The 12,167-nt window shown below is 38.0% G+C and overlaps 1 protein-coding gene across 1 annotated transcript; it reads right to left on the bottom strand.

The window, feature by feature from the left end:
* Positions 1–283: 283 nt before the first annotated feature.
* On the bottom strand, positions 284–10,362 carry LOC131958470 (mesoderm-specific transcript protein-like). The gene is made up of 11 exons (XM_059323535.1): positions 9,976–10,362; positions 9,145–9,221; positions 8,708–8,785; positions 8,068–8,198; positions 7,828–7,883; positions 6,973–7,013; positions 6,789–6,856; positions 3,805–3,903; positions 1,216–1,292; positions 935–995; positions 284–738 (listed from the first exon to the last, which is right to left on the bottom strand). Exons 1-11 carry the CDS (start codon positions 10,121–10,123, stop codon positions 612–614), a joined length of 963 nt encoding a protein of 320 aa, XP_059179518.1. The 5' UTR covers positions 10,124–10,362; the 3' UTR covers positions 284–611.
* Positions 10,363–12,167: the final 1,805 nt, after the last annotated feature.

Raw genomic sequence — 12,167 nt, 5'->3', positions numbered from 1 at the left:
ATTTTATCCCCATAAAAAAATAAGTAAAATGATGTAAATAAAAGTTACAATAAAAATATCATGATGAAATTTTTATATATTGTAATATATTTCACCAGACCATCATTCATTTGTTAATATTTTCATGTAACATCGTAGATAGCCTACACTTCAACACTAAATACTGTAAATATTCACATTGATTTCATTTGAATATAGATCTAGTTTGTATTCATAAATGGATTAATAAGCTCATGATTATACTCAAACTTTTTTGTTGAATTATTGTCACTGTATATTAATACTTGCATTGATGATTTCATTTATTTTGACAGTTGTCATACAACATTTTTAAAACATGTTCACAGATACATAAGTAAGCTACCTGATTCTTTAAACAATTAAACTACTTCATTTAGTTATTTACATATGCAACATTTCATACTGACCTAAATATGCAGTAAAATTATAGATTTAATTTGTTCTGAACACAACTCAAGCTAAGCTAAAACTTAAAAAAATAGATTTTGTATGATACACATTTTATCTAATAAAGACATTGGCTAAATATATTTATTTTTTGTTAATTTTTTTCTACTTCAAAGATGTGAATTCATCAAACAATCAGCTATTTAGGGAGTGGGCAAGTTTTTAATAAATTGAATAAAAACATTGCTGACAGCATCTGGGTCTTCCCACTGTGGGTAATGCCCAACTTGTGGTGAAAGAATCTTCAGTGTCTGATCTGGGACTGTAGTTCTAGAAGAGGAACAAAATGGAATGGAAGGCATTAGCTTAGTAAAGAATCTAATCAGCTAGAAACATGTTTTAATCAATGTTCCGTTTTATTATTTTCAGTTAAGTTTCTTGTCATTTTTAGACACTTTATTGGACGTAAACTAAGATTAAGTTATCTTCCCCAACCTCCCCCTAAATAAGAATTTAAAAAACGTACCTAAAAACCTGTGCAAATTCCGCTGGGTTCACGGGGTCTGCAGGTCCATAGATCATCAGAACTAGCAGAGAAAAAAATAATCGTTTTAAATATAGCGTTGAAATTAATTGGAATATAGCGTTAAAATTAATTGGAATATATCGTTAAAAATAATTGGAATATAGCGTTAAAATTAATTGGAATAAATCAAGTTTGATCCACGACTACGACTGGCATTAAAATTGATTGGAACAAATCAGATTCATGGCTAGCCAGAAGTAAACATTAATCTTAAATTTTACCTTTGATCTTTGCATTTCTCAGAGCTCCAACCCACTTCAGTCTGAATGTATGTCGTTCTTTCAGAAAATTTATTATCCTAAAAACAGGAGTTCCACAAATAGTTTTAAGAGGAATTAAATATGTTAGGTCAAGTGAAATCTGTGTTAAATCTGCATTATTCATTCAATACATGGGTCAGTAAAATGACATTGTAGGATACCCGAATTGTGTGCCAAAGAAAGAACAGATCTGTCATTTTATATCTTAATATATAATTTAAACATCTACATTTGTGATGTAAGATCTAGTGTTTCATAAATATTTTTATTGAAATCACTTTAAATGTGTAAGGAGGGGAAAGATGTGGGTGAATCGTGGGAGAATGTGTCGTGAACACCACTTATACGAAATATTCTTTTTTTATCAGAGGCGTAGCGACCCTTCCCGGCGCCCGGGGACAAACTTTCAATTTGGTGCTCCCTCGGGAGAAAATTTTCAATCTGCACCCCCCCCCCCTCAACTTTTCGATTTGCCCACACCACTCAAACTTTCGATTTGCACCCCCCCCCCCCTCAAACTGCAAAAAATGCAGCTACAATGACATTTTAATTTGTTTCTACAACCCATTTTGGCGCCCCCTTAGGTCGGCGCCCGGGGACATATGTCCCCCCCCCCCTGCCCCCCCCCCCCGTCCCCCCTGCCAGAGAATTGAGTCACAAGAACCAACGGCCTACTCAAAACAGTATTACAAACTTGCAGTTGAATTTTTCATAAACCATCGATATTCTTCCAAAATCTTGTCTGAACTCTGTAAACGTAGAGTATTTTAATCAATTCCTACTGCAAATTATTAAAACAGTTTTCTAAAACGCGAAATAATTATAAATAATAATAAAATTAGTTTTCTGGCATTGCTTAATTGTAATTAATTTATAATGCAAAAAGTGGGACGTCACACCATCTGAACCCACCCCCCCCCCCCTCATCACACTACCGACACCCCCCCTCCTCCTTAAGAGTCTGACGTCATTTATGGACGACTTCTTATTAAATGCCCTCCTTAACTGACTCTTTGCGAAATTTCTCATTCATCTTTTATATTCTCATCCTATTTCTTTTTGTATTATACCATGTAATGTTATTTATTTATTTTAAAAATTGCAATGCTATGTTACTGCTTTGTCTTTACTACTCAATTGATTAAAAAAAATTAAAATGTTGCTATTATGTTTAAAACAAAAAGGCCAATGTGAAAAAAAGGCCTTCGTGCCTACTGTTGTTAACGTTATTGAATAAATAAATGAATAAATAAAAATGAATTGGACTGCCCATTTCAGAACTAATTAGAGTGGCATGGGACCGAGATGGATGGCGGAGAGTTATAAGATCAACTGTGGTGTCCATTTCAAGGGATAAGGAACGATGATGATGATGTTTATTAATAGCATCAAGTTCAAATGCCCGGTGATCTTATATTCCTGCATCACTCCCACCCCGAAAATTACTTTATAAGATAAAGTATATATCTAACTCGGCTGTTTTAAAAGATTGTATTACTGAGCTTTGGTTTAAAAACCTAACATCTAATTGTTACGTCCTCAGCTACGACCCTCATGATAGGTATTAAGTTTAACACTGAGACCATGGGGCTACCAAACAAAATTTATGGGCCAGAAAGAAACGCTTTAAATATCTAATAAATAATCGTTGCTGTTAGTAACTAAAGCGGTCATAAAGATTAGAAACATTGATTAAACTTAGTTTGTTGAACTTTCAAAAGTCTACAGATTAAGTATTTGAAGTAGCTAGTACGTTTCTATTTAAACTAGAGCCCAAAAATAATTCTCTAATATTTTTGCTGTGCCTTATAAAAAATAGAAAAATGAACATATGAAATGGGAAAGCTAAAACCTTGAAAAAACCAAACAATGAGCATCATGTCTCTTGTACTAATTGAATTTCTTTAACTTTTTAAGTATTAAGGTAACATAATTTTTGTTGAATCCCTTTGTAAAATTTATAAAAGGGAAGTGACTCGCACAATTTTAAAATTTCAGCTGAAACAATACTTTCTCAACACTGCTGACTTTGAACTAATTAAACAATGATGTAAATATAAATAGATTAAATTGATAAGTGAATATTATTATTCAGTGGCGTAGGCAGGGGGGGTTAGGAGGGTCATAACCCCCCCCCCCCCATAGACCCCTCGATATATATATATATATATATATATATATATATATATATATATATATATATATATATATATATATATATATATATATATATATATATATATATATATATATATATATAAAGTATGAGGGGGGTGCAAATCAAAAGTCTGAGGGGGGGGGGGGGGGGGCAAATCGAAATTTTGTCCCCGGGTAAAAATTGAGACGATCCTGACTACGCCACTGTTATTATTACAATCTTTACGGAGGCCTTTTTTCACACACACACTAAGGCTTAATATATATATATATATAATTATATATATATATATATATATATATATATATATATATATATATATATATATATATATATATTCTTTGGAAGCCGTTGATCTAAATTCTGATTCACTACTCGAAAACTTAACTTACTTGTAAAAAGCTTTGTAGCCAGAGTTAAAGGCAACAATAGACCAAAAATCTAACAGTTCTGTCTCAGTGGGCTTGTTCTCTCCAAACACCTCAGAAAACCTTTAAGTAAAACATACAACTAAAGAATACACTAAATAACTAAATGTTTAAATATTAGAGAAAGAAATATTTTAACTTAAACAGCTGTATTATTAAACTTTATATAAGTGTACTACCCTCATCTAAAAAAAGGTAACTTTATTAAGAACTCACTTACCCAGAACTAATTGACTCGCCAGTCTCACCCAGAACTGATTGACTCGCCAGTCTCACTCACACAGAACTGATTGACTCGCCAGTCTCACTCACACAGAACTGATTGACTCGCCAGTCTCACTCACACAGAATTGATTGACTCGCCAGTCTCACACACACAGAACTGATTGACTCGCCAGTCTCACACAGAACTGATTGACTCGCCAGTCTCACTCACACAGAACTGATTGACTCGCCAGTCTCACACAGAACTGATTGACTCGCCAGTCTCACACAGAACTGATTGACTCGCCAGTCTCACTCACACAGAACTGATTGACTCGCCTGTCTCACACAGAACTGATTGACTCGCCAGTCTCACACAGAACTGATTGACTCGCCAGTCTCACTTACACAGAACTGGTTGACTCGCCAGTCTCACTCACAAAGAACTGATTGACTCGCCAGTCTCACACAGAACTGATTGACTCGCCAGTCTCACTCACACAGAACTGATTGACTCGCCAGTCTCACACAGAACTGATTGACTCGCCAGTCTCACACAGAACTGATTGACTCGCCAGTCTCACACAGAACTGATTGACTCGCCAGTCTCACTCACACAGAACTGATTGACTCGCCAGTCTCACACAGAACTGATTGACTCGCCAGTCTCACTCACACAGAACTGATTGACTCGCCAGTCTCACACAGAACTGATTGACACGCCAGTCTCACACAGAACTGATTGACTCGCCAGTCTCACTTACACAGAATTGATTGACTCGCCTGTCTCGCCCAGAACTGATTGACTCGCCAGTCTCACTCACCCAGAACTGATTGACTCGCCAGTCTCACCCAGAACTGATTGACTCGCCAGTCTCACTCACACAGAACTGATTGACTCGCCAGTCTCACACAGAACTGATTGACTCGCCAGTCTCACTTCTCACTCACACAGAACTGATTGACTCGCCAGTCTCACTCACACAGAACTGATTGACTCGCCAGTCTCACTCACACAGAACTGATTGACTCGCCAGTCTCACTTACCCAGAACTGATTGACTCGCCAGTCTCACTCACACAGAACTGATTGACTCGCCAGTCTCACACAGAACTGATTGACTCGCCAGTCTCACTCACACAGAACTGATTGACTCGCCAGTCTCACTCACACAGAACTGATTGACTCGCCAGTCTCACACAGAACTGATTGACTCGCCAGTCTCACTTCTCACTCACACAGAACTGATTGACTCGCCAGTCTCACTCACACAGAACTGATTGACTCGCCAGTCTCACTCACACAGAACTGATTGACTCGCCAGTCTCACTTACCCAGAACTGATTGACTCGCCAGTCTCACTCACACAGAACTGATTGACTCGCCAGTCTCACACAGAACTGATTGACTCGCCAGTCTCACTCACACAGAACTGATTGACTCGCCAGTCTCACACAGAACTGATTGACTCGCCAGTCTCACTTACCCAGAACTTACCCAGAACTGATTGACTCGCCAGTCTCACTTACCCAGAACTTACCCAGAACTGATTGACTCGCCAGTCTTACTTACCCAGAACTTACCCAGAACTGATTGACTCGCCAGTCTCACTTACCCAGAACTTACCCAGAACTGATTGACTCGCTAGTCTCACTTACCCAGAACTGATTGACTCGCCAGTCTCACTCACACAGAACTGATTGACTCGCCAGTCTCACACAGAACTGATTGACTCGCCAGTCTCACTTACCCAGAACTTACCCAGAACTGATTGACTCGCCAGTCTCACTTACCCAGAACTTACCCAGAACTGATTGACTCGCCAGTCTCACTTACCCAGAACTGATTGACTCGCCAGTCTCACTCACACAGAACTGATTGACTCGCCAGTCTCACACAGAACTGATTGACTCGCCAGTCTCACTCACACAGAACTGATTGACTCGCCAGTCTCACACAGAACTGATTGACTCGCCAGTCTCACACAGAACTGATTGACTCGCCAGTCTCACTTACCCAGAACTTACCCAGAACTGATTGACTCGCCAGTCTCACTTACCCAGAACTTACCCAGAACTGATTGACTCGCCAGTCTCACTCACCCAGAACTGATTGACTCGCCAGTCTCACACACACAGAACTGATTGACTCGCCAGTCTCACTTACCCAGAACTGATTGACTCGCCAGTCTCACTCACACAGAACTGATTGACTCGCCAGTCTCACACAGAACTGATTGGCTCGCCAGTCTCACTCACACAGAACTGATTGACTCGCCAGTCTCACACAGAACTGATTGACTCGCCAGTCTCACACAGAACTGATTGACTCGCCAGTCTCACTTACCCAGAACTTACCCAGAACTGATTGACTCGCCAGTCTCACTTACCCAGAACTTACCCAGAACTGATTGACTCGCCAGTCTCACTCACCCAGAACTGATTGACTCGCCAGTCTCACACACACAGAACTGATTGACTCGCCAGTCTCACTCACACAGAACTGATTGACTCGCCAGTCTCACACAGAACTGTTTGACTCGCCAGTCTCACACAGAACTGATTGACTCACCAGTCTCACTCACACAGAACTGATTGACTCGCCAGTCTCACTCACACAGAACTGATTGTCTCGCCAGTCTCACTCACACAGAACTGATTGACTCGCCAGTCTCACTCACACAGAACTGATTGACTCGCCAGTCTCACTCACACAGAATTGATTGACTCGCCAGTCTCACTTACCCATAACTGAACATGTAATAATTGGACAACTGACTTGTCAGGTATCCTAACACTGGTATTTGTAACACCTGAAATGGTTTACATGGCATATTATTAATATAAATAGTCGCTGACTTTTTCAATTGTGGAGTTGGAAGTTGGAATGAATCAAGTTTGGTAAAATCAAGAGCTTTTAAAAACTTACTTTTTGAAAAAATCGAGGACGATGTACTTCTGGAAAAATACCTGTTCAGTAAAATAATTGAATAAACTATTGATTGTGTTAGGTAAATATGTATTAATGAAGGATGTTGGGGTGAGTGGAATTGGTAGTGTCGGAAGGGAGTGGCGGCAGTTTATAAACATGACATGACGTGGATGGAGGTATGCAGCAAGGTGAGATGCGACACGGTGTCCATGTAGGTTTTATTTCAGGAGGGTAATGGGGCGTCTATAAATGACGTCACACTCTCACAGGAGGAAGTCAAGATTTACTGACGCGGTGTTATTTGGGGGGGGGGGGGGGGGGGGGGGGGGGGGTATGAGCAAGTGTAAGTCACAATAATGCAATTTTAATTTGTTTTAAACTTAACTTTACCGCTCATTTTGCATTTTTTTTAAATAAATGTTTCAGTAAAATTTAATGAAAATTGATCGATGTACCTAATCTTCACCCGAAATTACTGGGATTTAATGAGATTGTTGAAAACAGCAAACAATTAGGTTTTTAGTAACATTCATGTAATGTCACTAAAGAAACCGGCCGTTAAATCATGACGGTCCAAGGTTAATACTGTTTACAGTAAGCCTTCATCCCATTAGCTTTGATAAACAGTAAGAATAGACATGCATGAGCGCTTAAGTTCAAAGAGATTTTTATTTGCCGTAGGCTACACAGAGAAATTTCTAAAAACTAGGTCAGTGTCTGGTTAGGTCAGGGGTGGACTTATGTTATTTAAATAAAATGTAGTTGAATATATAATGATTTAATTTGCCTATTTTAAGTCACCGATAAATTCTAATGAATTAAAAACCAGGTCTATTTTGTTTTTGTTTTTACCTCCATTTAACATGGTTAGCGAGAGAATTTGAAACTTCAGCCATTGAACGTTGTGCCTGTAAAAAGGAAATCACTTTTTTTTTTAAAAATCTTTTAAGAACCTAATAAAGTAGCACTGTTATTACGATATTACATATACCAAATGTAAATCAGTAGTTTTTTTTTTTTTTTAATTTATTTTTTAAAATGTTGATTAAGACAACGAAAAGAATTTGTTTAGCAGCTGTAGACAGCTCGTACCTGGCAAGGAGTTCAAGTGCCACGGTGTCGCCATAATCGTGCGCCAGAATATGTGCAGACTTGATGCCTAATTTGATGGCTAAGGACTCCACAATGTGCGACTGGCTATCAATGGTATACTCGTGGTTAGTCTAAGAAAATAATTCAACGAAAATTTATCACGCTCCTAATCAACTTTATTTTAACCGTGTCGCTCATTGATCTAGCAATAATTTCTAAACAACGTAAATTGATGGTGTAAGGCTGTAAGCATGGATTACTTCCCTTTCAATCTATCTTGGTAAGGACAACTGACTGTAGGGCTGGTAAGTAGGACACCAACCAGTTCTACGGCTCAATTAAACCTTCATGAGCCATAGAGCTGGTTGGTGACCTACTTACCAGCCCTATAGCCGAAGTGGCCTAAATTGATTTTTTTTGTAAATTAATTTAGCGCATATAATAATTATAAGCGTACCAATTGATAGATATAGTTTTCTAAAGAAAATCCACTACATTTTTAATTGCCGTAAAATTATGTTTTTTTTCACTAGACCTATTAAACTATTAAGAACTTGTGCCATATAAATTTATATTATAGTTTATAGTATAAAATACACATGTTTACTGTAGCATGTGTTTGAATGTTCAATCAACTCACAGGCTTTTCACTGAACCCATAGCCCAGTAGGTCGAGCAGGATAATTCTTCCAAACTGTTGCTTTAAGTCTGGCAGTATCTACAAATACATCCATATACAAAATCACATTAGGCCTACATTTGACATGCAGACTTTCATAAGGCTATTTAAAAATTTTATTTAAATAAAATGTTTGCCTTTATATCGGTTATGGAAAAAGGAAAAAGTTATACAGTTAACTCCCCCCCCCCCCCCACCTCCACCCCACGTGAAATTATCCGCCTCATCTCTTCCCACAACCCCCCCCCCCCCCACTTAAATTAAAACGATAAGAGTTATTATGTTATTTGGGAATAAATTTAGTTAAAAGTTTAAAATCTGAGATCTTGTGTCAGTTTGTGGTGAGTACTTCAAGCTATTTGCCTGTGTGTATTTGTGGTGAGGTGGTTTCTGTTTACCTTGACCCAGTCGTAGCTGCTGGTGGGGAACCCGTGGAGACAGATCAAGGTGCCAGAAGGTCCGGTGCCAGCTTCGTCTGCGGGGGGGGGGGGGGGGAGAGAAGAGACAATGGATATATTTACTAGTCTAAGAGAAAAGGTTTTTAAAAAGAAAGGATGAGTGACATTGATATGTGCCTGGAGTCACACATGACAAACTCTGAGCTCTGTGCTAATGATATCATGTTCGCTAATGTGTTCGCTTGTTTACATCATGTACTGTTAAACACATTCTGGATAGAAATCGGGTATGCCGTTCTTTTGTCATTTTAATTTCAACAAATACTATACATAAAACTGTATTCTGTAGCATATGAAGATTATCCACCTTTCAGTAATAACATCGATCGCATTCACAGACGCAGTAGAGGCGTAGCGACCCTTCCCGGCGCCCGGGGATAAACTTTCAATTTGGCACCCCCCCCCCTCCCTCCCGTGGACAAACGTTCCATTTGTCGATTTCCCCCCCCCCCCCCCCCCCCCTAGTATATTTTTTTAATATTTATAATGCAAAACTGCAGCTAAAATGAGCTTGTAATTTTTTTTAAACCCATTTTGGCGCACCCAAGGGCCGGCGCCCGGGGACATATGTACCCCCCCCCCCCCCCCCGCTACGCCTCTGAGACGCAGACTCACTGCCCCCCTACCCCTCCTACAGACTTTTGGGAAAAGCTTCTGTCTCGCACGTAGCCTCATTACGTCCATTTTTTAAAATTTACAGACGACCCATGAACTACACAAAAAAGCACTGTTATCGTGGGTATTTTTAGAGGCAAGATGGCCGACACTTACCGACATAGAAAATATTCCAATTTTGCAGCTCAGCATACTGGCCCCTGCTATACCACCAATCAACATTTCTGGTGATCTCATTGGTGTGTGCCGAGAAGTATGCATACCACACGGCAATTAGAGCAACCACAACAAAGAGTCGCAGCATAGCGGAATAGCGTTAGTGAGCTTAGAAACGAAACTAGAAAAGCGTCCTACTTTCTGCAGTGAACACGGTGTTATCGAGAGCTTGTTCACAAATATAAACATTCACTTGTTGTGATGTAGAATGTGATAAATTTTTGTTATCTTTCTCAACAGCTGATAACTTTATCAAGTTATTGAGTTGTTATCTAGTCTAAAGTATAATTGCAGAAATAGCGTGTATGAAAACAACGGGCTGTGTGTTGGTCGAGCAACACTGGCAACACACCGGTGAACGGAAAAAAAAAGTCACAGGAAAAAAAAGACACAGAAAACAGTCACAGTTTTTTTCTAGGAAAAAAGTCACAGAAAAAAGTCACCAAGGACAAATTTTAGCGGATAAAAGACTCAGAAATAAAGTCATAGAAGAATGTCACAAAAATCTTTTAAGAAATATTTTGATTTAATTGTTGAGAATCTTTTGGTTGTTTGTTGTTGTGGGATGTGTTTTTACTTTCTCGTATATACGAAGTATAGAGAAAGTCTTGTAATCGTGCAAAAAAAAAATCGAGATTTTTACAAATCTCGACGTTTTACATCTCACTGATACGGAAAAACATAATTTTGCAATCTTGTCCGTATGTCTGTGTGTCTGTCTGTGTGTGTGTGTGTGTCTGTCCGTGTGTAAACACGATAACCTGAGTACCGTTACAGCTAGGTTGATGAAATTTCATATATAAGTATTTTATCAAAACCGTAGATTCGTATCAACTTTTGAGTGATTTCCGATAACCGGAAGTGGTACTTTTTCTACTTTGAATTTTTCGAAAGCCTATAACTTGAGTACTACAGATAGATAAATGAAATTTCACATGTACGTAAAAAATCTAATTCTCTACCTTCTGTCAAATTTTGAGTAATTTCCGTTGACCGGAAGTACTAATTTACGCTATTTCCGATTTCTCAAAAAAACGCATGTAAATTTATAAAGTACTAATTATTTAGCGCACTATTATGCACTTTTTTATTTGGCGTTCACTTGGTGTGCAATTCTTTTGTCTACGAGATTTTATTCTATTTTTAAAACTTTAAGTATTTAAAATGGATTAAAAATCATGTCTATAGCCCGAGTTCCCATCCCCTGTTATTTTATATAAGAATATTCGAGAAAGTTTAGGGGAGATCACTCCCGGTTTATTTTTTTTGTAGCGTATTTATAAACTTTAAAAGCATTATAGTTTATAACAATAATAAGTAAAAATCTTATAAAATAATTTACGCAACAATCTCAACTTTTGTTACGAAAAATTAATTACAAAAGAAATTTAGGCACAACATTGTGGATTGGGTGGTTTGTGCCTTAGGTGATTCCCTGGTCGGCTTTTCCTCACTCGGCCTTGTCCGACCATGTTGTGTGTTGTTGAGGTTTTGCGTCAATGCCTTTGTACAGTGTCGGCTGTTTTGATCCTATGCTTTATTATGTAATGAGCGTGCAAAGATGGTTGAACTACTTTTGTGATTATTTGTGATTATACGTCTGTATGCCATTTCATGCTAATTTAAAATTAATATTTTAAAGAACACGATGAAAACCGAGAAAATTGGAACATTCTATTAAATTATATTGTCTAACATAATTACAACATACATACTTCATACTAAATATTTTTTCGGTTGTTATAAATATAACCAACTACGACATTTACTCTACGTTACATTTAATTGATCGTAAGTTGATTTGCACTCTCGGAATATTTAATGCATAAAAGTATTAACAAATTCCATGCAGATATGCAGATATACGTTTGTGACTTTTTTCCTGGGACTTTTTTTCCTGTGACATTTTTCCTGGGTTTTTTTCCTGTGACTTTTTTCCTACAATCAACACACCATGGGTGTGTACTGTGTCATGCTACTCGCTATGCTTGACATGTATGTGTAGGACATGTTCAGTTCAGGTGCTTGAGTTATTCAATCGGTTTAATGCTATAATTAATAATTATGAGAATGGTTTTTATCAAGTTTGTAGTGTAACGTTTATTGAAACAAACAAAAAAGTATGTACAGTA

The sequence above is a fragment of the Physella acuta genome, unplaced genomic scaffold, assembly GCF_028476545.2.
Source record: "Physella acuta isolate Inbredline_101_S28 unplaced genomic scaffold, ASM2847654v3 ptg001328l, whole genome shotgun sequence".
Lineage (NCBI taxonomy): Eukaryota > Metazoa > Mollusca > Gastropoda > Physidae > Physella > Physella acuta.
This window is presented reverse-complemented; position numbering and strand designations above follow the sequence as displayed.

Bases quoted from the DNA above. Each gene is read 5' to 3' on its own strand.
- LOC131958470 (XM_059323535.1), bottom strand. From the start codon at position 10,123: ATGCTGCGACTCTTTGTTGTGGTTGCTCTAATTGCCGTGTGGTATGCA. The intron at 7,014-7,827 runs GTAAAAACAAAA...TTTACTGAACAG, and splicing joins GCTAACCATGTTAAATGGAG to GTATTTTTCCAGAAGTACAT. The intron at 3,904-6,788 runs GTAAGTGAGACT...TTTTACTTAAAG, and splicing joins TATTACATGTTCAGTTATGG to GTTTTCTGAGGTGTTTGGAG.